At 40.0% G+C, this 26,956-nt stretch overlaps 1 protein-coding gene across 1 annotated transcript in view; it reads right to left on the reverse strand.

Annotated features, from left to right (window-relative positions):
• Nucleotides 1–1,711: 1,711 nt before the first annotated feature.
• The window catches only part of ROR1 (receptor tyrosine kinase like orphan receptor 1), a 412,356-nt gene continuing 387,111 nt past the window's right edge, over nucleotides 1,712–26,956 (reverse strand). Inside the window, exons 8-9 of the mRNA XM_015141249.3 lie at nucleotides 23,381–23,592; nucleotides 1,712–5,754 (exon numbers count right to left, since the gene is read on the reverse strand). Of these exons, the coding sequence (XP_014996735.1) occupies nucleotides 4,327–5,754; nucleotides 23,381–23,592 (1,640 nt within the window). The 3' untranslated portion in view covers nucleotides 1,712–4,326. The remainder of the gene's footprint in view (nucleotides 5,755–23,380; nucleotides 23,593–26,956) is intronic.

Genomic DNA, 26,956 nt, shown 5'->3' on the forward strand with positions numbered 1-26,956 from the left:
AAAAATGCAAAAGAAAATTTAAATTGTTCATAACAATACTAACCAGAAACACACTGTATATGGTTTGGAATATTTCCCACCAACGTGTTTGGGGGTTTTTTTGTGCAATCAAGATAATACTGTGTATACAACTATCTAACAGGCTTTATTGCAGTAAACTCAGTAGCAGCTTCCCCATTATGATAATAATTGTGAACACCCACTTGTAATAAGCTCATGGTGTCCCAGCCTGGGGCCACCGTGCGGGATTTACTCAGCCTTCCCTTTTACACGGACAGCTATGTTGTCTCATTTTTCACATTCACAAACAACTCACAACAAGAAGAACATAATTGTGAAAAAAGATTTTTTCTTTTTTACTGTCTTTTGCATTAAAAAAATTTGGAACATGGAAACAATTCAAAGACTACAAAAGGATATGTAGAAAAAGTGAGTTTCTCTCGTTCATTCCCACTGCCTTTGCATCCTGAGGCAGCAGCTGGTCCTGGGCACTGTGTCTCCTCTAAGAGGCTTTCCACACACATCTAAACACACATACTCCAACACTCGCTCCATTTTCTCCATAATCTGCAGCACGTAGCCTGCTGTGTCTACCTCACATACACACTGAACCTTGTCTTCACTGGGATGTCCAGATGAGTGAGTGGCTACAGAATAGCATGGTGGGTGTGTGTCTCGTGAGCTGACAAACCAGCTTTCCAGAAAAATGCAGAGCTCTGAGTTGTAGCCATTGCTGATGCCCATGGTGTAAATATTGCACCGTGTCGGGGCCAAGCTACCAACAGTCTAACAACTGGCTGGTGAATTGTCCAGAATACTTAACACTCATCTCTCAAGAGCTAGAATGAGCTGGCTCTAGCCCAGAAGGTTAATAGCCTTTTGTATGGAGGAGTGGGATAAGAAAATGATTGCCTAAATAAATAAATAAATAAAAAGAAAATGATTGCCTTAGGATTAATCCCCAGATGTGGAAATTCTAGATTCAAGGATATAAACATTTTTATTTTTATTTTATGAGGGTTTTATTTTATGATTTATTTTTATTTTATTTTTTGAGACAGGGTCTCACTCTGTCACTCGGACTGGAGTTAAGTGGCTTGATCATGGCTCACTGCAGCCTTGACCTCCTAGGCTCAAGCAATCCTCCCGCCTCAGCCTCCTGAAGCTGGGACTACAAATGTGCACCACCATACCCAGCCTTAACGTTTTTAAGGCATTGGTAGATTAACCAAATTACCACCAGAAAGGCTGGGCCAATTCACATGCCCACCTGCCAAGGCCAAGCATGCCCATCTGAATACACCTTCACTCATGTTGGGTGCTCTCAGGTTTTTAATCTTTACTAAAGAATGGGAAATATCAGTGTCATCTCGTGACTTTAATTTGCATCAAGGCAGAAAATGATGCAACTGTATTCTTAAAATCAAACATTTTTTATATTCCATTGGTTGTAACTATTCAATATATTATTTTGATTTTAAAAATTCAAAACTTGCCATATATAGGTGGATAGTATTCAGTTATGAAATCATTAGGATTCCCCTCTCCACCTATGGTTGTTAGCAAAATAATGCCCAAGTCTGTTTTAAAAGCCTACTGAAAAAAAAATTAATGAAATAACAGCAAAGAGGAATTGTGATTTCTCTTTCTATAAAATGTAAATATTAAAATTCCCAAATACCTCTATGACAGCAATATTCAGGAAATAATATTTTATAGTAAACATTTTTAATAAACAGCAGCATAAAATAATCAGTGTTTAATATCATCTCTGGTGTGTGAAATACAAATGCATATATCCTTAATATAAAATAGCCTTTTTGTCATTACAATTCAATGTTTGTCTATTTGAAATGCCCATAATAACAAATCAAACATTAAGTAATACAGTGATTAAATGCATGCAGTGAAAATAAGGAAAGATATGGTAGGGTGAGATATCTGAAAATTGCCGTTATATATTTGAAGAAAATCTATATCAAGTTAAAAACAAAGGAAACAAGAAAAACAGACCAGATATAAAAATGCAAAGATATATTTTCACTTCTGTGACACAAACCATAAGCATAGTTTTGTGCAAAAAAAGAGAAAAAGATCTGAAAACAAAGTCATCTTACAAAACACTGTCAGCAAAGGAAAAGATATTTTTCAGTTTGTGAAAAAAATACTATTTTAATACAAAAGAGACTGTGTTATATAGTATCACAGTGCGATTATAAAATACATTATTACAAGTGGTTTTGAAATTTCATTTGCTCACTTTAATGTTTTCAGTTATTATAAAATGTTTACAATAAATGTTATAGTTCTTTATAAAAAACTAACTTGAATTTACTTTTTAACCATAATAATGTTTTACCAGAGTAGGTATTTTACTGGCTCATGGAATGCTAATTTCCCTTTAAGGGACTTCTAGAAAAACTCAGATTCACTGAAATTGTGTACTTAAAATAATAAATATTCTTGGAAAACAATTGATTGTCATATGATATACAAAATTGTGGTTTGAAGCTTCATCATTAAACAGTTGCATAGCAACAAAAGGATACAAATATTCTCCTCTACCTAAAGTTAAGAAACGTAACTTCTGAATCAGCTTATTTATGCCACAAAAATAGGTCTTAATTTATCTCCCAGAAATCTGGATATAGCCAATTCTTCGAGTTCACAGTACCTGTAAGTTCATGTTTGTTATTTGAAGACTCAGGTTTGGGAAAATTGCAATGCATTTTGGTAAACATATTTTCTTGATTTCTCATGCAAGTTGTATTTTGTAAAAATGAAAACATCAATGTGTTTTTAATTCTCTTATATTCTCCTCATCAAATATCATTTCCGGGAATTACTTTTATATCCTGTCTCTTTACAAGTCTCTTATACCTTTAAAGTAAAAATGAGACTTTGAGACACTGTTCTTAGAACAAAGGAGGGTTTTTTTAACAAGAAAAAAATCAAAAGTAAAATTACTTTCTATACAGAACTTGAAACGCGTAAGAATTCTAAACTTGGCAAAAGATGGTTGGCAGGTAAATGCCACAAGCTGCACATCTGAAACCTCCCACTAAGGCAAAAATGGTCATGTTGCTTCTGTTTGCTAGTTTAAAGAATTCAGTTCTTGGTAACTTTTGAAATGAGAACTCAGTACTTGTTTTTTAGGAAGACCATCATATTTTGCAAAATAGAATTAATTACCTTTGGATTCCAACTAACTGTATGAATAAATTGTTGTAATTCTTGGGGCGGGAATCAAATCTGTGATCATTACCAGCACAGAAAAAAAGGGAGAGAAACTTAAAAATTACTAGACATTGGTATCATGATGGAGTTTCCTACTTCCCTAGAGTCCATTGACCATAAGCACCCCAATGCCTCAGACAACTTGTAAACAGGGAGTTGCAAGGGGTGGGTGTGCTCATCTGTAGCCACACACTTATTTTTCAGTGTTACTGGTTCCAGAAAACTCCTTTGGGGGCTGTCCCCATGGGAACTCTTTTTCCTTTCCCACAGAAACTGATCTAGGCTGTGGGGCCATTTTCCTGGCTGTGCTTCCTTTGGCGCCTCATTCCTAATCCAGCAAAGTGAACTATCAACCAACAATCAATTCTAGCACCCACATCTAGCCTTTTTATGGTCTGATGCCCTGTGTTATTCCAAGGGCAGTGTAAGCACACTGTGAGAAAATCTGGGAAAGACCCTCATGATCAGAGGAGGATTCACAAAAAGGCACACTCTACACCTTCTCAAAGAAGCCCAACGACATAGAAGGCTTCAGGGCTTGTTATACTTGTCTTATGGCTCATTTCCCTCCAGGGTTTCAAATTTGGCCTGAAGTTTCTTCATTGATTCTGAACATCATTTCCATAAGAACATGCGCAGAGTCTAAACCGAATCAATATAATTCCTGAACATCTGTCCTGAAGAAAAGACAGCAGGTAGACAAATGCTATGGCATATATACATCTGGGGGAGAGACCAGTCATGGTGACTGAAGGCTAAAACACAAAGCACCATTTGACTTTTGGTTTTATATTTAATCACAAGGTTCTTTTTCTCTTCACTGGTGTGCAGTTTTCAGTACTTGAAACCACATGTTCCAATCCCAATGCCATGTCATGCACTCCAATGGAGTGTACATCCCACAATGTTTTTTTTTTTTTCTGGCCTAGTGTCTGTCCTGCTTGGTAAGACACAGTCAAACTTCACAGAAGATACCTGTTGCGATGTCTGCTAAATGAGAACCTTACTTTAATAGAAACATTTGAATATAAATCTTTTCTGCGGCCGTCTAGTTTGTCCTGTATACCACATTTACAAAAGTTGTGCATTTTACAGTTCTGCAGAAATCATAGATTCGGTGTGTCCATGAATATTGGCATCTCCTAGCAAAGATGCTTGCTTTGCATCAATTTTGTACGGTTTTTGAGATTTGTTGCCAAAAACGGTGATACCCATTCCACCAGGATGATTTGGAATTGACATGTGTGGTAGTAAAGGAATATTTGCTTCCTGATTGGATCCTGATGAGGGCAAGCTAGTCACATGGCCAGTGCTAGTCGACCCACTGGCACTGCTTGGGGACCGACTCTTGGGAGGCGGGCAGTGCTGAATCACTCTGGGAGGACCTGTTGGCTGGTAGTGGGCAGCTGGAAACGCTGCATATCCAGGAGGTATTGGGTATCCATTGATGGGAATGAATCGCTGGTTCTGAGGTATTGGCGGGCCAATGAAACCAGCAATCTGGCCCTGTGGTGTAATACCCTGGCTCGGGAATATGTAATTAGGATATCTGGGGTTACTGAGATTACTCACTGGGCTGGCACTGAGGGAGGTTGTCTGTGTGGTGGCATTTCCCCCCGAAGGAGTAGTAGAGCTGGTGTGACTTGACAGTCCCTCCCAGGACCGAAGCCGGACGTGAATATCTTTAAATCTTGGTCTCCTGGAAGGAATCTCATTCCAGCACTCTGTCATGAGGCTGTACATTCTGGGTGGGCAGTCTTCAGAGCATGGTAAGAGCTGCCGTTTTCTCACCATCTCAATCACTTCCTGGTTACTGAATCCATAATATGGCTGGAGTCCAAAACTGAAAATCTCCCACAGGACAACCCCAAAGGACCAGATATCTGAATCGGAAGAGAATTTGCCATACATGATGGCTTCAGGCGGCATCCAGCGAATGGGCAGCAAGGACTTACTCTGGACCCTGTAGTAATCAGCGGAGTAAATTTCTCTGGAAAGCCCCAAGTCTGAAATTTTTACATGAAGTTGCTCTCCGATTAAAATATTGCGAGCTGCAAGATCCTTGTGGACAAAGAAGTGACTAGACAGGTATTCCATGCCGGCTGCAATCTGAATTGCAATGTGCAGAAAATCTCCATGGTCCAGGCTGGATTTCACAGTCCCATCTTCATCACTACTGCAGCCAACGTCAGAGTGTGGGGATCGCATGATGAGGAACTCATGGAGATCCCCCTGATTCATATACTCAAAAAGCATGCACACAGGTTGTTCCTGAGTGACGGCACCTAGCAGGCAGACAATATTGGGGTGGTGCAGTTCTGCCATTAGGGAGGCTTCCTGTTGAAATTCTGTCCATTGCTGGGGATTGTTATAATCTTTCAAGGTCTTGATAGCAACCAGCTGAGCATGGTCCATGCCTGGGAGATAGAGATGGCCTTTATAGATTTTTCCAAAGGCACATTCACCCAATTCTTCCATAAAGCGTACAGCAGAAAGAGGCAGCTCTTTAGCCTTGCTCTGTATGAAAGAGAGGAAAAAGGTGGTTTAAAACATTTCTTCAGGCAAGACAGCTTTGCATCCGAAAGGAGGGATGGGGCATATAGAAAAAGGTTCTATAAACAAATTAAATAAAATATTGTAGGTCTGTATATCTTTCAAATTGTTGGCTGCAACTCAGGGGAGGTGCCACAGGCAACTTTCCATCACTACCCTATCCCCTTCCCTCAACCCAGCCCCGAAATGGTTTCTTGCTGTTGTCTAGAGTCTTGGCACTCAAACTGTGGTCTGGGGACCAGCAGCATCAGCATCACCCAAACTTACTGCAAATGCAGACTCTTGGGCCCACCTCAGACCTACTGAATCAGCAAGACCCCAGTGGTTTCTGTGAAGATTAGGGTGTCAGAAACACTACCGCAGAGGCTACGGCCTGGTACTCAAGAGCATTTGTAATCTGGTCCTAACTCACTTTCCTGACATGATCCCTTGCTACTTCTTTAGTTAAACAGGTTTTCTCAATGTCCACCCCTGAAACCATTTACATTGTTGCGTAATACTTTTGTTTCTCCAATGTTCTGCCATTCTTAGAATATTTATTGTGCTAAAAGAGAAACCAAAACAAAAGATTGTCCTTCTGAAGTACTCACAATAGAGATGGGAAGGTCTGAAATGTGGTCCTCTCCATTGATTAAATCTTTTCTTTTCTAAAAATTCTGTTTCAGGCCCCACTTCCTACAAAACCTTCCCTGACCACTATGGTCATTTCTTTGCTAGAATCTTTTGCCTTTACTGTGAATGCCACCACACACATAAAGCAGTGTGGTGGCTGGTTACACACGTGGCCTCCATAGCCAGACAGTCTGAGTCGGAATCCTGCCTTCTCTACTTACCAGCTGTGTGACCCCGGATACAACGTTTAACTTCGTGCCTCAATTCCTTCATCTATAAAATGGGATGATAATAATTGTACTTACCATGTTATTGCAAACTTTTAATGAGTTAATGTTTGTAAAGCACTCAGACCTATGAGTTAATGTTTGTAAAATACTCAGACCCATGTCTGGCCCATGATAAGTACTATTTAACCTTTTGTTATTATCATCAACTTGATGTTTCTGTTCTTTTTATGCACATATTTTGTCCTCACAACCAGATTTCAAGGGAAATCTTACTGGAAGCACTGCCCTTCATACCAACGTATATCCCTAGGGCTTCTCAAGTGGGTTCTTTGTTAATTGACCTTAAGACAGACAGGTGAAGGCATCTAGCTCACAATGAAAATAAGTATTGAATCATGACATTTGATCTTGGCAAGTAAATGTCTATAATGTCATATGTTTTTACTATTTTAAAATATACCTCAAATTTAGTCTGATGTTTCATTTAATTTGTTAGAAAAGAAAGTAATAAAAACAATGCATTTTACATACAACTGATTTTCAAATAATCCCCATCCTTGAAATCCTTATTTTTTTTAAAAAGAATACTACCCTGAAAATTCTAATTGAAACTGACAATGTTGAAATACATATGAAATCCAGAGCTCTCTGCACAGAGTTTAAAACAACAGTTTAGAAAATTTGGTTAAAAAATTCTCTTATCCAAACTCTGCTAATTCAGAATTCATGGTAATTAGATTTGTTCTAGGCTGATATTTTCCAGGGCAAAATGCCCACTAACCTAATTGTAAGTGTAAATAAACTTGCAGCAAAATACCCACTTAAAAGGACAAATTGGGATTGGGGATTTTAGAACATTAATTATTCTATGCAAATAATCTGTCTCATTATAAATTGGTCTCATTTGTTCATCAAAGCAGACTTTGTGAGGTTTATATTTGGAAATGAGTTTTAGAAAGTTTACTTGTACAGAAAGTAATGGTAATGTGTTGCTTTAAACTTTCAGCAAATTAAAGCTTATTGATCTAGTTCTATTCAATATAGTATTGTTTGTAACAGCAAAATATTACAAATGACCTCCCTGTCCCCATAGAGAACACATTAAATCAATTACGGTGGAGCTAGTAAATAGAATATTCTACATTTGTAAAAAAAGAATGAGGACGTTTCCTATGTACTGGTATGGAAAGGTCTACAAAATCCTTTGCTCAGCTAAAAATAAAAAGCAACAGAACAGTTAATGCTGGGTGCTGCTTTTGTGTAAGAGAGAAGGAGAAAAATAACACATGAAATAGATTTCTTTGTATAAGCATAAAGAAACTATAAAAGGATACTTGGGAAATAGATAGCAGTGATTATTGGGGGTATGGAAGTAGGAACTAGAAAAAGGGGGCAGAAGTAAGAGATTTTTCACTTCATGCTTTTTTATGCTTTGAAATTTTTCAACCAGGTGAAAATATTAACAATGCTCAAAATTAATTAATTTTTTTAAAAAACCAGGGAAATCTTCCCATCTTACTGAACTAGGAAATATCTTTTGCAATTACAAGTCCATCCACCATTTTTCCTTTTGCTTTTAGGGTCTGTATTCTTGTGGGAGCTCGTGGAATTCCTTTGAGAGAGCAAGGTGTGGGTAATGAGAAAGGTAACCAGTCGAGCCAACCCTACTTTTTTGTCTTGTAGCGCTCAGAAGATTTTACTTTTGCTGGCAAGAGTAACCCAAAGTGAATTTTTCCTGCATGATGTTAAGATTGGAGATTTCCATCAGAACTTTTCCTAATGATGTAAATAAATCCAGTTTAGGTGAAGGTCCCCTGAATGGCACAGTAGATATCACTTACTTTTTGACAAAAATAAGATCTCTAGGCTTTTGGAGATAGAGAAATTTAAGGGACTGAGTACTGAAACTTCTTTGTGGAAAATGGGAATTAGGAAGTAAACTCATGGAATATTAGACTGGTATAATGAGGAGTTAGAAACCCAATACCCTCTCCTCCTTCACTGCTTGAAACAAATCCATAGGCAGTATGGTATAATTCAAACCAAGTGAGCTTTGGACTCCTACAAATTTGGGTTTGCGTCTTGAATCTGCTGCTTTCTATTAATAATAGTTAATACTTACATAGCACTTACTTTGTGCCAGTTACTGTTCTAAGCACTTAGCAAATATTAACTTATTTAACACCATGATCCTGTGGCATAGGCCCTATAATATTAATCACTGACCTTGGGTAAATTTCTTAACTTTTCTGAACCTCTGTTTCCATATCTATGAAATAATGTACTATCTAGCTTGCGCAGTTGCAGTAGAAATTAAATACAACGATGTATGAACGTAATTGCCACCTAATAAGTGCTCTTTAAATCATTCTTATTGTCCTTATTAGGAAAGTCATCCATGAAGTAAAGTAATGCAAACAATTTAGATCCATTTAAGCCTTAAGTAGTTCCAGAGTATTTAAATTTCTTCCTGTTAATCTTTCTCTGTTCTCCTGCAGTTGTTAGTTAAAAAAAAAAAAAAAAGCTTTAAAAATGACAGAGAATTTGTTTTGGAGCTTGAGGGTAGGTGAGAAGTTGAGTGGCCTGTGGCTGGCTCCTCTGAGATGTGAATGAAGGTGAAGGCAACAAGAATTCATGTAGAAAAGTGGATGGTAGCAGATGGGAAAAGGAAGTAAGCCAGTCAAACTTCTGGAGGTGGGAAAAGAGGAAGAGGTGGACAGGACCTTGGCACCAGCCCTACACATGGCCTTGGGGCTTCGTGGCTAAGACCAGCTGCATTCCCCTCCACTGAGGTAAGCACATTTGTTCTCATATATTTGCCTTTGGAAAAAGAACGCTTAATTTTGCCATTTTACAGATGGAGAAAGGGGCTAAAGAAAGTATCAAGAATTTTCAGGAGAGCCGAAACAGCCACACTTGCAACTCCAAGGCTCTCTGTTTTGGGCCACAGCATTCTGTTTGAAACCAGAGAAGCCTGCTGGCCAGCAATCCCAGATTGAAGCCGAATGTCTCTGGAGGCTCAGCCTGAGGCCTGCCACCTTGCAGGGCTAGGAGGTTGGCCTTCAGTATGTGGTCACTCTATGGAATTATAATTGTTCTTTCTCCCTGTTCAGACACATGAAAGAAAGTAGATTTTACCCCGAAGTATATCTTGTCCTATCTCACCAATATCCAGTGGGCCATATAGCATATAATCCCAAGTCTTCTCCAAGGAGTCATTTACTAGAGCTACTGAAAACTAAATTTGGGGGGGTTGCTTTGCAAAGAGGCATGGAAATCTTCTAAAATGGCAGAGTCCACAAAATCTTCCCTTCGAACACCTGTGCAGCTGCCAGCAAAGAAGTGCCCAGAAAAAAAAATGCTCCTAGCTTGGTTTCAGGGGAACAATTTCCACAGTGATTTGCATTTTTAAGGTGCTCAAGTTACCTGGTACAAATGAGTCCTAACTATAGACTCATTTTCAAATTTTACATAAATCCTGAACTAGTTAAAAAATCATAAAAACTCTTAAAGAAGCAGTCAGTAGACTGTACGGTGACGGCAGGAAATTAGCTGTATTGTTGAGGAACAGATGGTTTACATTATACAAACCCTTTAGGCTAAACTTGTTTAGGTCTGGCATATTGTAAATTATATTTTAGTAATGAAAGTGAAATGACCTCTGCTTGACCTCAAGTGGGGTTTGTCTGTTTGAACCAATGTAGTGGAAAACTATGAAAGAAAATGAAGTCATAAAGTTTTGGCAGTTCAATTTTGGCTCATTTCAAGTTAAGGGGTTATAAATCTGTTTAGTTTTTGTTTGACAAGTATTTGTCATACAGGGATGTACAAAATGTAAAGAAGTGTAAAATACACATAAGGCATGGTGCCAAAGTAAACCAAGTACAAAGGAAAACTGGAATGAATAGGGTCCCGGGCTCCTATCTCTTTATCACTCCCTCCATTAGTTGAAGGACAAGATGGCCTCGGTTTATTATATGCTGTAAGGCAATTAAGTACCTTAAAACTGAAACAGGCTTTCAGTTTCAATGTTAACATTTTTATTTCTCAAAGTAAACACACATCTGCCTTTAAAAAATTATATAAAATTATTATATAAAATAAAAGTTGATGCAGAAGTTAATACATTGTTCCAAGATGCTTCTTTCTTTAGAAATTTTTGAAAAGCAACAGTATCAGAGTTTAAATGAGCTCTTTACAGAAGGAAAATGAAGGAAAAACATTTTAGATGCGGGTCATTTAGATGTGAGTCAGATGGGAAAATTGTAGTACTTTCTAAACTGCTGATAAAAGAGACCAGGCTGATACTGGTGGCTTTTTTCACCTTAGTGATGACTACTAAGTGGGGATGTGGGAGAACTTTTAGATCTCTTAACTTTAGATATGAAAGCAATGAATTATGAGTAGAGTTTTTAAAAACTGTAATTACCTTGGTGGCTGTAGACGGATTAAGAGGGCTGACTCAGTGGCTTTATCTCTTTCCATCTTTGGAAGTTATACCTTAGGTGACAATACATTTGAAATGACTCCTGGTGAAGCAGCCTACTACTAACCTATTTCCTGCTTACTTTACGGAAGTGATTACCATAGGATATGAGGTGAGGATTTTGTGATGGCCACCAACATTTGTATGCAACACGAAGCCTGCTCTGTCACTTTTTGCCTTGAACATAATGTCATATGATTGTTCTACTTTTGAGTTCAACTTGAAGTAGACACACAGATAAAAAACCGAGCTACATTAGGGTGGAGGGAATCGAGCCCAGGATGGTTCTCTGGGACAGAAAGGGGGCTTTAACAATAGTAGGTGCTGAAACAGGACCCATATTCATAAGTCAGCTCCAAACCTCCCACTGTGGTCCCTTTCACTCAAGGCCAGTTCATTACCCATGTTCTAATGTCCCAAGACTGACTGCTACCCTTTTTCAAATCTATGCTATTCTTTTGAAGCTGATTCTAGCTGGACACAAGTGTCTACAGAAGAATAGCAGATTTACATGGCATTTGTGCTTGCCTCATGATATGGTTTGTCTGTGTCCCCAGTCACATCTCATTTTGAATTCCCACATGTTGTGGGAGGGACCTGGTGGGAGGTAATTGAGTCATGGGGGCAGAGCTTTCCCATGCCGTTCTTGTGATAGTGAATAAGTCTCATGAGATCTGATGGTTCTATAAGGGGGAGTTTCCCTGCACAAGCTCTCTCTTTGCCTGCTGCCATCCATGTAAGATGTGACTTGGTCCCCCTTGCCTTCTGCCATGATTGTGAGGCCTCCCCAGCCATGTGGAACTGTAAGTCCATTAAGTCTCTTTTTCTTCCCAGTCTCAGGTGTGTCTTTATCAGCAGTGTGAAAATGGACTAATATAATAAATTGGTACCAGTAGACTGGGGCGCTGCTGAAAAGACACCTGAAAATGTGGAAGTGACTTTGAAACTGGGTAACAGGCAGAGGTTGGAACAGTTTGGAGGACTTAGCAGAAGACAGGAAAATGTGGGAAAGTTTGGAACTCCCTGGAGACTTGTTGAATGGCTTTGACCAAAATGCTGATAATGATAAGCACAATGAAATCCAGGCAGAGGTGGTCTCAGATGGAGATGAGGAACTTGTTGAAGCAAAGGTGACTCTTGTTATGTTTTAGCAAAGAGACTGGCGGCATTTTTCCCCTGCCCTAGAAATCTGTGGAACTTTGAACTTGAGAGAGATGATTTAGGGTACCTGGTGGAAGAAATTTCTAAGCAGCAAAGCATTCAAGAGGTGATTTGGGTGCTGTTAAAGGCATTCAGTTTTAAAAGGAAAACAGAGCACAAAAGCTTGGAATATTTGCAGCCTGACAATGCGATAGAAAATAAAATCCCATTTTCTGAAGAGAAATTCAAGCTGGCTGCCGAAATTTGCATAGGTAATGAGGAGCCAAATGTTAATCACCAAGACAATGGGGAAAATGTCTCCAGGGTATGTCAGAGGTCTTCACGGCAGCCCCTCCCATCACCCAGAGGTTTAGGAGGAGAAAATCATTTTGTGGGCTAGGCCCAGGGTCCCTCTGCTGTTTGCAGTCTAGGTACTTAGTGCCCTGTGTCCCAGCCACTCCAGCTGTGACTAAAAGGGGTCAAGGTACAGCTTGTGCTGTGGCTTCAGAGGGTGGAAATCCCAAGGCTTGAAAGCTTCCATGAGGTGTTGAGCCTGCGGGTGCACAGAAGTCAAGAATTGAGGTTTGGGAATCTCCACCTAGATTTCAGAGGATGTATGGAAATGCCTGGATGCCCAGGCAGAAGTTTGCTGCAGGGGTGAGGCCCTCATGGAGAACCTCTGCTAGGGCAGTGTAGAAGAGAAATGTGGGGTCGAAGCCCCCATACCAAGTCCCTACTGGGGCACTGCCTAGTGGACCTGTGAGAAGAGGGCCACTGTCCTCCAGACCCCAGAATGGTAGACCCACCAACAGCTTGCACCGTGGGCCTGGAAAAGTCTCAGACACTCAACACCAGCCCATGAAAGCAGCCAGGAGGGGGACTATACTCTGCAAAGCCACAGGGGCAGAGGTGTCTGATGCACTGCTTGCATCAGAGTGACCTGGATGTGAGATATGGAGTCAAAGGAGATCATTTTGGAGCTTTGAGATTTGACTGCCATGCTGGATTTTGGAATTGCATGGGGCCTGTAGCCCCTTTGTTTTGGCCAATTTCTCCCATTTGGAATGGCTGTATTTACCCAATGCCTGTACCCCCATTGTATCTGGGAAGTAACTAACTTGCTTTTGATTTTACAGGCTCATAGGCAGAAGGGACTTGCCTTGTTTGGATGAGACTTCAGACTGTGGACTTTTGAGTTAATGCTGAAATGAGTTGAGACTTTGGGGGACTTTTGGGAGGGCATGATTGGTTTTGAAATATAAGGAAATGAGATTTGAAAGGGACCAGGAGTCGAATGATATGGTTTGGCAGTGTCCCCACCCAAATCTCATCTTGAATTCCCATATGTTGTGGGAGGGACCCAGTGGGAGGTTATTGAATCATGGGGGCAGGTCTTTCCCATGCTGTTCTTGTGATAGTGAGCAAGTCATGAGATCTGATGGTTATATAACAGGGAGTTTCCCTGAACAAGCTCTCTCTTTGCCTGCTGCCATCCACATAAAATGTGACTTGGTCCTCCTTGCCTTCTGCCATGATTGTGAGGCCTCCCCAGCCATGTGGAACTGTAAGTCCATTAAACCTCTTTTTCTTTCCATTCTCAGGTATGTCTGCATCAGCAGTGTGAAAACAGACTAATATACCCCATCAGAGGAATGATGAGCAGACCCTGGCCCTGCTGAAATTAGAGGAGTATTTTTGGTAATAGGAGAGCTATCCCAGGTCCTTTTTCTCTTTGGAAGCACAGTTTTCTCTGAGATTATATGTCAAGGTTTTGAAATATAAGTCTTTCTATAGCTTGGACCATATCACCAGTTTCCTTTAGTTTCAATTTAGAGCCAATCATTTAGGATATATTTTAACAGCTGGTTGCCTCAGTCAGTCAACTGATACTGTATATACAATATACTGAAGAGTGTACATACAGACTACTATATGAGGGACCATGAAAGAACCATGAATAGAGAAGACACAGCTCCTATCCTAGATATCTGTAATCTGAATTTAACAATACCTACCACGTATTAAGTATCTGCCATGTGTGAGACACTGAGATCCTAATAATGGCTATGATTTTTTGAATGCTTATATGTTAGGCTATAAGTACTTTAGACATATTAGCTCCTTTCATCCTCACACTAACCCCATGAGATTGGCAACTATGACTCATACCTGTTTTACAGATGGAAAAACCAAAGAACAGGTCAGTTAAGTGGTCTCACAGCTGGTAGGTGGTCAAATCAGACACCAGAGCCTGCCTTGCTAATGACCACACTACACTCCCTTCTCTGCTCTCTGACATAAAGTGCTTAATGCATCAACCCATTTAATCCTCGTCACAATCCTGTGAGATTCATATTATGACTGCCCCCATTTTATGGATAAAGACATTATGGCATTCAGTGGTTAAGTAGCTTGCCTAAAGAAGCACAACTATTAAGTGGTGATGCCAAGATTCAAATCCAGGTATGTCTGACACCAAAGTTGCAGAGCTTTCTGGGAAGAGGAGGCAGTTTCCATCGGATCCTCAAAGGACTCTACATTTTAAAAGTATGAGGACCATTGATGCAAAAGTGAAATGCTCAAGGTGTAAGAGCTCTCTGGTTTTTGAGTTAGACCTCACTCTGTTGATGCTCAGTTGTCTCTACTAGTTGACTGGGATAGATGAACAAAACCTGTCCGTGGCAACCTTCACCTGAATTGGGCTTGAGAGCCCTGGAGAGTATATAAATGTAAGATTTCTTAGAATCTGGACTTGGCTGTTGATATGGATCTGCTGGACTCCAAAACCTATTTTCCTTTCTTGTGCATTTTACTGGTTCTTAGGTAAACAGTGCTAGAATTATAAAACAATTGACTCTACTCATAAATGGAAATGATTACATTTTAAAAGCTTAGAGGCCACAGCCATTTTGTTTTGGGAGGTTATGGACATTTTCAAAGACTACAGCTGAATTAAGTGCCTTCTGGCTTATGCAATCAAATCCTAGAGGCAGTTTCAACCAATATTTTGCCACAGTTGCTCGGAGTTCTGCTACCCTTCTCTGGAAATGATTTAACTTCAGAAGCATTTCTTTTCTCTATAACGTAACTTTCTGATAGTTAGCTTGAATGTTTGGTGGTGAGCAGGGTTGATTCTGTGGTGGAGTTACTTTATAATGCCAATGGGAGAGGTTCTGTTCTGCCTGGAAATAGAACAGATGCCAGTAATTTTAATGTCAGCTTGAGCCATCACGTGCTCATAACTTGGGCTCATATATTTCAGTCAGCCTGAAAATCAAGGCAGTAGAGGGAAATAGTAGAGTAGAGCACTGGGCTCTGCACCTGAGCAGACCTGGGTTCAAGTTTTGGCTCTGTCACTTAGTAATTGTGTGACTTTGGGCCAACTCTGAGTCTGCCTCAGTTTTCTCACCCTAAAAATCAGACTTAAATTAGTACCTACTTCATAGGATTATTATAAAGATTCTATTGAGATAATGAAGTACTTTAGTCCATTTATGATGCCAATTTATAATATATTCATTTATAGGACTTGTTTTTCCCAGAAGTAGAGTTTCTATAGACATTGGTTTAAGCTGAGGTTATGTACTGGGCAGCCTTCTAGCCCTCGCTATCAGACCTTCTCCACCCTGATGGATTTTATCTAGGGCAGGAGAATGTATGCTAACAGGATGGACACAAGGAATACAAGAACTGTCGAAAGAGCTACCTCTATAATCTTTGCTGGGATTCTCTTGCCTGTGTCCTCACCCCAGTTAAGGCTGTGCATTGCTGGATCCTATAGCTTCCTCCCCAACCCACAGTATCCTATGTATGCACAGCATTTGCTTCATTAAAAGATCTGTAGTCAAAACACTGCTCAAAGAAATCAGAGATGACACAAACAAATGAAAAAACATTCCGTGCTCATAGATAGGAAAAATCAGTATCATTAAAATACAATACCATACTGCCCAAAGCATTAGATTAAATGCTATTCCTATTCAACTATCATTGATATTCTTCACAGAACTAGAGAAAACTATTTTAAAATTGATCTTGAACCAAAAATCCCAAATAGCCAAGGCAATCCTAAGAAAAAAGAACAAAGCTTGAGGCATCATACTGCCTGACTTCAAACTATACTACAGGGCTACAGTAACCAAAAGAGCATGGTACTGGTGGAGAAACAGACACATAGGCCAAGGGAACATAATAGAGAACTCAGAAATAAGATTGCACACCTCAACCACCTGATCTTTGACAAAGCAAGCAATGGGGAAAGGATTCCCTAGTAAAATAAATGGTGCTGGGATAACTGGCTAGCTATATGCAGAAGATTGAAACTGGACCCTTTCCTTACACTATGCACAAAAATTAATTCAAGATGGATTAAAGACCTAAATATAAAACCCTAGTGGCTCATGCCTGTAATCCCAGCACTTTGGGAGGCCAAGGCAGGTCAACCACTTGAGGTCAGGAGTTTGAGACCAGCCTGGGCAATATGGTGAAACCTCATCTCTGCAAAGAAAGACAAAAATTAGCCAGGAGTGGTGGTGCATGCCTGTAGTCCCAGCTACTCAGGAGGCTGAGGCATGAGAATTGCTTAAATCCAGGAGGTGGAGGTTGCAGTGAGCTGAGATCACACCACTTCACTTCAGCCTGGGTGACAAAGTGAGACTCCATCTTAAAAAAAAAAAAAAAAAAAAAAAAAAGAAAGAAAGAAAGAAAAGTAAAACCTGAAATTATAAAAATCCTGGAAGACAACGTAGGCAATACCATTCAGGATATAGGCACAGGCAAGGATTTCATGATGCAGATACCAAAAGCAATCACAACAAGAGCAAAAATTGACAAATGGGATCTAATTAAAGAATTTCTGTACAGCAAAAGAAACTATCAACAGAGTAACAGACAGCTTACAGAATGGGAGAAAAATTTTGCAAACTATGCATCCAACAAAAGTCTAATATCCAGCATTTCTAAGGAACTTAAAGAAATTTATAAGAAAAAACAACTGCATAAAAAGGACATGAACAGACACTTTTCAAAAGAAGACATATGAGTGGCCAACAAACATATGAAAAAAAGATCACGCTCACTGATTATTAGAGAAATGCAAATCAAAACCACAGTGAGGTACCATCTCACACCAGTCAGAATGGCCATTATTAAAAGGTCAAAAAACAACAGATGCTGGCGAGGTTGCAGAGCAAAAGGAATGCTTATATACTGTTGATGGGAGTGTAAATTAGTTCAGCCATTGTGGGAGAAATAAAAGACCTAAAGACAGAAATACCATCTGATCTAGCAATTTAAATCCTGGGTATATACCCAAAGGAATATAAATCATTCTGTTATAAGGACACATGCACATGTATGTTCACTGCAGCACTATTCACAACAGCAAAGACATGGAATTAACCTAAATGCCCATCAATGATAGCCTGGAGAAAGAAAATGTGGTACATATAATATACTCCATGGAATACTACATCGACACAAAAAAGAATGAGATCATGTCCTTTGCAGGGACATGAATGGAGCTGGAGACCATTATCCTTACTAAAGTAACACAGGAACAGAAAACCAAGTACCGCATGTTCTCACTTTTAAGTGAGGGCTAAATGTTGTTCTCTTAGACACACAGAAGGGAACAACACACCCTGGGGCCTTTAAGAGGGTGGAGCTTGGGAGGAGGAGAGGATCAGGAAAAATAACTAATGAGCACTGGGCTTAATACCTGGGTGATGAAATAATCTGACAACAAACCCCCATGACACAAGCTTACCTAGGTAACAAACCTGCACTTGTACCCCTGAACTTAAAATAAAAGTTAAAAAAAAGATCTGTACTCATCAGTTATAACAACAATAATAGTAATTTCTAACTATTAAGTACCTGTGAGGTGCCAGACACTCTATCTCGAAGTGTAAAAAATATCCCTTTAAGTACTATTCGTATCCTTGATTTATGGATGAGAAAATAAAAGGTTCAGAGAAGTTATTTGCTTAAGATCTTGTGGCCAGTTGACAGCGGAGCCAAGATTTGTCATCATATTTCCTTATCTCTACACTCTTGCTCTTTGAAGTGTATCCGACTGCTTTCCAGAAATAAACTAAGAGAAAAGCGTGGCTGGAAAGGTAACTTAGGCCCTGATAGTATGGACTTTTGGGTGGCAGGATTTTGGTGGCAAGAATTTTAAACTTGAAATTGCGCCTTCCAGGTTGGGAAATCATTACACTCAAGGGGGAGCTAGAGCAACACCGGAGGATGAAATCAGCACAAGAGAATGAGAGAGGAAAAGAATGTCCGAGGATGCTCCCATTAAGGGAATTAAAAGAACTAGTGAAGGAAGCGTGGGAAGGAGATATGAGGAAAGCCAAGGAGAAAGAAAAAATATTTCAGGATGGTGGTTAAGAATATCAAAGGCTCCCAGAGAAATTAAAGGGGGTGAAGACTTGGCAAAGGTCACTGGATTAAATAACATCACTGGTGATTCCCAAGAGGCCCATGTTAATAGAATGGTGAGCTCAGAAGTGTTGGGAGACAATGGCTTTAAGGAGTGAGTGGAAAAGTTATTGAGGATATTTTAGCATGAATTGTGGTGATATTTGGTAAGAACAGGGAATTAAAAAGGGTAGCCAGACTCCAGCAGGGCTTTTAGATGGAAGCGTGTTGCTGGCAAAAGGGACAGGGCCAGAGAATGTAATCAAATTTCAATATATTCAGCAACTACTTTGGCTGGAAAGGAGAACGGAGAGATGAATTGTCTGGAAGTGAAAAAGCAGAGAAGCTGGCAAGAGATGAGGGTAAATTGAGAAGTAAAACACAGCCATCAGCTTTGGAAAGCTGGGCCAGTCCTGCTTTCTTTCCCCTGCAATGTTCCTTACATCAGCCAGGAGCTCCAGGAGTTTGACTCATGGGGGTTGTCCAGGCTTGGCTGCATCTCACACCCCTGGCCTGCCTTGACTCTTCCTTGCCCCTATTCTCAGACTCCTCCATCTTTTTTTTCTTTTTTTGACATGAGTCTCACTCTGTTGTCTAGGCTGGAGTGCAGTGGCATGATCTCAGCTCACTGCAGCCTCAACTTCCCAGGCTCAAGTAATCCTCCCACCTGAGCCTCCCGAGTAGCTCCATGTACAGGGGTGCACCATTACGCCTGGCTAATTGTGCGTGTGTGCGTGTGTGTGTGTGTGTGTGCATTTGTAGAGATGGGATTTCCCCATGTTGCCCAGGCTGGTCTTGAACTCCTGGGCTCAAGCAATCTGTCCACCTTGGTCTCCTCAAATGCTGAGGTTACAGGTGTGAGCAACTGTGCCCACCACTCCCCCACCAGACTCCTCCATCTTTTAACCTCTCTGCCTGCCTAATCTTCATGTAGGTGAGAAGCCAGGAGGCCTGGGCTGAATGGGGCCCATCCTGTTCTTGAAGGGGAGACTCTGCCCCCTCCCTGTTCCCACAGTAGCACATACCACAGCTTCTCTCCCTTACCCAAGCAAGCTTACAGAATGCTGTTTTCGAGTCATACCTGGCAGAGGATGTAGGGGCCAGGGAAGGAGAAGCAAAGGAAAAGAAACAGAGAAGGGAATTTAGAGTTTCCAGGCTCCTCTGAGAAGGTTCAGTTTCTGCAGTGCTAAAAGAAGAAAAAGTAACCTCACTCAGATTGTAAAATTTGTAATGCAATATAGAACAATCCTGCTTAGTTTCGGCATCACTACAGTACTCATTAGAGGACTGAATGGCTTCAAATCTTTGGCTAAACAAAATAACAGGAAAATAAACAGTCTTCTCCTTGAGCTCAGTCTACTTCTTCCTCTGAACAGCTGAGAAAATTGAACTGCAAAAGGCTAGATGGCTTCTCAGAGTCACAGAGCAGCTGGCGGGGGATCCAGGGCATCTCCATCTTCCTGACTCTTCGGCGTTAAGGTGCCTCTCTGGTCCACTGGCTTCCTTTGCCCACAGATCAGAAGGAAACTCATGGCTCATCAAAAGCTTTTACTTCAAACTGCATCGTCCTACCTCTCTGGGGACCCAAGCTGGGCCTCGTCAGCCAGTCTCTCGGCAGCTCCCTATTGTCCTCTCTCGAGGGTATTGGTTTCTAATCTCCCACAGGAGCACACTCAGGAGAATTTTAGCAGCTCAGCAAGTGAAGAGAGATGGAAGCAGAGAGTCTGAACCCTGAAGGGCATATTCATTTGGATAAATAAGAACCCTAGAGTCTCTGACTTTTGAATTGGCCAAGGGGAAAAAAGAATAAGGCTAGGGAAGACTGGCTTCTATCCTTCATTCCTTTTTCATCCTCACCTCCAAAGATTCTTTTGATTGTGCTCTGGTGGAGTGTTTGTTTTCAGGACTTTTTTTTCTTTCTTTCTTATGTGTGTCCTTTCCTTTTAGATTTTATAGGTACATGTAATATTTATGTGTCAGTGACCTTGCAAAGCAGTTTTAGAGATTTTCTGTTTACATTTAGGAATTTTCTTTAAGGTCTACAAAGTCCTTTGTGCTTTTTCCAGGAAAGGCACTCAGTAAGAACCAAAACAAACAATTGAATAACTCAAATTTGATCGGGGCCAAGTCCCTTAGAAGGGTCAGAAAAAAAAATTAGCATTTGTTTTTGTTGTTTCCTTTCCCCTCCCCAACCCATTCAAATATTTAAGCCATTTCTACTTCTCTGGTTCAGGAGTGTTTGTGAACAGTTGAAGGCTAAGCTCTAAGCCTCATATTGGACAAATCTTGACACTGGGAGATTTAGCAAGGCACACCTCAGAAATGATCCAGAAACTATGAAAACAATGTTTACCTCACCTAGTCTCTGGGAAAACTCATGCCAGTATATTTTACATTTGTCTCTTTGACCATGAAGGATGGGGAACTATTATTGCTCTAGCCAAATTGTACATGTCCCTGGAAGGGCTAGGACTACATCATTCAGTGACTGCCATGCAGGCCCCTTAAAGATTTGTCAGAAGCCAGGAGAATGCCTGTGGTTACTCTGCAGCACAAACTGACCAAATGGGATCACATTCAGTTGCTTTCCTAACCCTCTCTCCTCCTTCCCCACTTGATCTGTTCTGTGAAAAAGTTATCACAGATTCTGCAAGAGCAAGGGCCGGCTCTATTTAGAAAAGGTGAAAAATCCTGTATTCACATTTTATTGCCTCTAATAACTAGCTCTTGGACCTTGCCAAGTTACTTAGTCTGTTTGTGTCTCAACTACTCTGGTTGTAGAATAGTAATAATAATACCTGCCTTATATAATAGCTGTGAGGATTAATTGTGATAATGGATGTAAAAGCTCCTGGTATTGTTTTTGACAGTTTGTATTCATCAATATATATATTAGCTTTTTTTCTATTTATGCCACAAAGCTTTCTGGGATCTCTGTTGGACACCATGTGATATAAAACAAAGCTCCACTAAAAATAGAATTAAATTGCAGATTACGGCTAACCCACAAAATTGATAATTTCTAAAAATGAAAATGATTCTTCCAGGGTTCCTGCCCTGGCAATGAGGAGTACATCTTTCCAGGATGGTGGCTACTGCACCAAACTGCTGTCTGCTGTAGCCAAACTGATCTAGGTCTCTCCCCCACCCACAGTTCTGGTGTTTCTAAGACTTCTCCACATTTACCAACAGAAATGAAAGGGAAAGAGTCTCATGGAACAATTACTCTTGCACTAGAAGCTTGAAGTCATGAGTTAGGTAAAAGTATCTGCCAGGTCAACTAGGTGAATGTGCAGCAATATTAACCCCTGTCCATTTGCTTCCACTACTTTTATAGTAGCACTAAGTAGTAAGGATTAAATGTGATATTATATAAAATGCTATAATATATGTAAATCAGTTAGCTAGAAAGTGGGATGTCAAAAGAGTTGAATCCCCACCTCTGCCCATCCTCCGGGCTACTGTGTGAACTCTATGGTCTTCAGGATCTGTAGATTTTTTTTTAATGATAAAAATTCACACTCAGCAAGAGAACAGTGGTTTTGCTGAATACAGAATATAGACACTGAATATTTAGCATGTAAGGAATTCCAAATCCTATCAATAAATATTACTTTATAATAGCAAAAATATTTTCAAGACTTTTTAAGTAAAAAAAATCTAAACAGTAAAGCAAAAAAAAAAAAAAAAAAAAGAGGGCTCTGTGTCAGCCCAATTATGCTACTCCATTTATTAGATAAGAGGATTAGTTAATTTGAGTGTGAAGACTTTTTTTTTCCTAAAATTTTATTAAAAGTGATGCTTCTCCTTTTTATGAGGGTCAAAAGAATAATACGGTTACTAGTCCACAGGGAAGATAAATATTTGTTGAATGGATGAATGAATGTTCTTATGGAATTGGAATAATTAGAAAAAAAACCAGGCTTTTAGATGCAAGAGTCTTAAATTATTTAAATGAAATCTTTTTGCTGAGAGGCCTGGGGTTATGGTGCTGGCTTTCCTGAAAGAAAGACTCTGTTGTGTTTTAGTTCCAAGATGCAGTGCAGGGGCTCCATTTAGGGTAAGGGCCAGTGACCCTGGGTTCCTTGCCAGGACCTTGAGCAACTCAAACGTTGAAAGATGTAGATGAAAAGCAAAAGGGAAGGGGTTGATTTAGCTCAAAGTGGAGAAGGCTAAGGTTAGTTGTCATAAAACAGCATTCAAAGACTATTGGAAGGACAACATTTCTCTTAACATACACTTAAGCCAAAGAAAAAGGGATGCAAGGCATACAAAGGATTTTTTTTTAATTGTGGTAAAAAACACAACAAAATTTACTGTCTTAATAATTTTTAAGTATATAGTATAGTGGTTTTAACTATTTGCACATTATGCAACAAAAAGGATTTCTTGACAGTGAAGTTTGTCTGAGTCCTGACGGGCTGGCCAGGATGATTTCTTAGGGATCACCTCTAGCCCAACAACTCTATGACAAGGTAGTGATATGGCTGGCCCAACACTGAAGTAGACATACTGATGAAAGCGTCTTGGGAAAAGATAGAGGGAGATAGTTCATCTTTGCATTTGGTTAAATGAACCTTAGCACTTATAAAACTCTGATTCCATATCATTCGATTTCTAAGCTTGGGAGGGTTATAAAATATTGTTTTAACTTGAAACCCATGGAACAAATGCAGCTCTGTACTGCTAACATTACCTTGGGTTTATATGCATTCAGCATTGACATCTCTACATTTTGACCTCTGACGTGTTTTGGTTGCCTCTGGACTGGTGGTGATGATGACTTCTGGTTATTGCGACAGACACAAATGAAGAAGAAGAGTAAAGCAATGGCCAGGGGAATGGCAACACTTGGCACGAGTATGTACAAGATTTCCATTTTATTCTTCTCCTTGGAATCCTTTGAATCTGGGTGCAGAAATGAAAAAGAGCCAAAGTTATACTCTTTAAAGTAACATGTATAATATTACATTGCAAAGTTTAAAATGAACCACCTCTTCTATTCTTCTATACACACAAATCCACTGTGAGAAAAAAGGAATCCATTGCTTATTACCATTTGTTTCCATCAAACCTTCAACATAATTTATTGAAGTTTAAAAGTTTAAGGTTCAAATGTTTAAGAACTGCAGAGGGACATTATGAAGACTTTGTATGTGTGTGGGTGCCCCTCTGATGTTGCCTCTCTTTAGTGGCAGACCCGCATTTCTCTAGCACCTTAAAAGTTAAACGCCATGTGAATGGACTGTATACATCCAAGAGCCTTAATGTGGACCACAGGACTCTTCTTCCACTGGCTGCCAGCCCAGATCAGCCCCCACAAGATGGTGTTCTAGAAATCATGACCTTGTCTTGGCTGGTTTGGACTTATGGGGCCAATCCTGCATCTTCCAGAATCAACATTACTAAGGATTCCTAGTCTCAGTGTCCAAAAAGCCACTGGCCTGAGAATATGGGGGCCTGAAGTCAGGGTCAGTTTGATCTTTGATCAGCTGTGTGACCTTAAACAAAACATTCACGTCTCTGGGCCTCTTTTTTTACCTCTGCAAAAGTGAAGTGTCTGTTTTGGTTGGTGTCTATAATTCCTTCCAGCATGGCAGCACTGTATAACCTGACACTTTATTGAAACCCCAGAATTCTTAAATGGTTTCATATGAGCCCAATAATTATGAGAGCTAACACTTTGAAGTATATTTTTGAAATCTTATATCCCATTGCTTGGAAAAGAATATAATATGTGTAGAACATGAGACATACTTTTCTTTTTATCAGTTTGAGCCTGATCATTGAAACCAAATACTTAGGCATATATTGTGGTTAATGAATTATTTGACTGGTAAAACAAACACAGAATTATGGGATAGTAATTAGAGGGGTTACATAATGCCATGCCCTGATAACCAAGATCAGCTATCTTTAAGAAAACTCAAAGTGTGACAACTCAAATTGACGCAAAATTCAGAGATTATTATTTACCTTACAAAAGAATTAACCATGCATTCATTCAATTATCCTTCCACTCATTCAGTAAGTCAATAAACAAAAGCTACCGCATGCCAGGCACTATTGTAGGTACTAGGAATATAAAATTAAGTATGACATGTCCTCTGCCCTTAAGGAGCTCATCGTCTGGTAAGAAAAATAGAAGAAAGATAATTACATGTCCTGAAAATGCTAAACTGGAAGTATAAAAAGAGTGATGAAAAGGCCCCAAAATTCCTTTAAATGATGAGTTACCCTGGTACATGTAAATGAGAATAAACCATATGTAGTTTTTACTCGTACACGCCTTGTTTGGGAACTGTTTGGCAGGTGAGATATGGCATATCAGTTATTTGAAAGGAATACCAAAACCTGGTGTTGAGACTGTGCCCTGTGAGTTAGCTCTCAGAAGAGACTCGAGAGGGGTTAAATCTGGTTACAGAGTAGAATAAAAATAATAAGAATTTTAGGCTGGGTACAGTGGGTCATGCCTGTAATTCCAGCACTTTGGGAGGCCAAGGCAGGCAGATTGCTTGAGCCTAGGAATTGGAGACCAGCCTAGGCACCATGGAGAAACCCCGCCTCTACAAAAAATTTCAAAAATTAGCCAGGCATGGTGGTGAGTGTCTGTAGTCCTGGCTACTTGAGAGGCTGAGGCGGAAGGATTACCTGAGCCCAGAAGGTTGAGGCTGCAGTGAGCTGTGATTGCACCACTGCACTCCAGCCTGAGTGACAGGGTGAGACCGTCTCAAAAAACAAACAAACAAACAAACAAAAACCCAATTTTAATATTTATCAAATATTTTCTACTGGTGCAAAATCATATTAGCTATTATTACTATGGACCAGGTGCTTTTCATAAACTCAATTTATGTCATAGTCAACTCTATAAAGTAGATGACATCCTTATCCTCATTTTTATAGGTGAAGATGCTGGAAGACAGAGTGGTTAAGTAAGTTAGTTGCCCAAGGACATGCAGCTAGTAAGTCAAAAGCTGGGGTTCCATCGTAGGTCTTGCTTTTTGCCCACCATTCTAACTACTACACTTCACTGCCAATAATTGGAGAATTTTGCCCCTATTTTCTCCTAGTATAGTTCCTCTTGTTTCATGGAGGTAGGAAGGGTGAGGGTGATCTGAAAGGAAGAGAATAACACTGAAGCTTTGCCAAATGTGATACTTTTGAAATCCTGCTTTTTTTTTTTTTTTTTTTTTTTGAGACGGAGTCTTGCTCTGTCCCAAGGCTGGAGTGCAGTGGCACGATCTCGGCTCACTGCAACCTCTGCCTCCCAGGTTCAAGCAATTCACTTGCCTTTCTCCTGCCTCAGCCCCCTGAGTAGCTGGGACTCCAGGCACGCACCACCATGCCCAGTTAATTTTTGTATTTTTAGTAGAGATGGGGTTTCACCATGTTGGCCAGGATGGTCTCTATCTCTTGACCTCGTGATCCGCCTGCCACGGCCTCCCAAAGTGCTGGGATTACAGAAAATCCCTGCTTTATACACTGTTATAGGCAAATACGTATCCCAGGCATCACTGGAGGCCATTCTAGTCAGTGCTAGGTGCACCAGTAATGATTGTGTCTACATGCCTATAGATAGAAAGGAATCATTTGAGTAGAAGACTGTCTGCCACAGGGTACGGAGACAGAAACCTCTGAATAAAGCCTTTTTCATTATCTACGTGACCTTCAGTAGGCCCTTAACCACTCCAAGCAAACTCATCTGTAAAATGGGAGTAATACCTACTTCACAGAATTGCTGTAGGCAACAAATCTATTCTAGTACCAGTTACCACTCAATGTTTACCCTTTACCCTTAGACTAGAGGGGGATTCACAGATAAAAGTTTTGTGCTGGAAGTCTTGGGCTAAATAATCTTAAACAAGAAACAACCTCTCTGATCTCCATTTCCTCATTTATTCAATGGAATGAATAAGATTGGGAGTCAAGAATAACCGTATCTGCTCTACCAATCTTATTTGGTTCACGTGAGAATAAAATGAGATAATGTTCATGAAAGAACCTTGGATCATTGAAAATTGCCATAAATTGTTGGATGTTATGGCTATTATTAACATTATAAACCATTTTCAAATTTCTCAGTACCCTAAGGGAGTAAAGTCTCCGTTGTTATTCTTGGTTTCTCAGTGAAATCATTTTGAGGGTAATGATTGCAAAAGCAATGAGGCTAATTTAGTACTAATGCAATGCTAGTCATTTTTCCAGGCCAGATTTTTAGCAACAAGAGAAAGTAGGGCCTCACCTGTCTGGCAAATAAAGGAGTCTATTC

The sequence above is a fragment of the Macaca mulatta genome, chromosome 1 (genome assembly GCF_049350105.2).
Source record: "Macaca mulatta isolate MMU2019108-1 chromosome 1, T2T-MMU8v2.0, whole genome shotgun sequence".
Lineage (NCBI taxonomy): Eukaryota > Metazoa > Chordata > Mammalia > Primates > Cercopithecidae > Macaca > Macaca mulatta.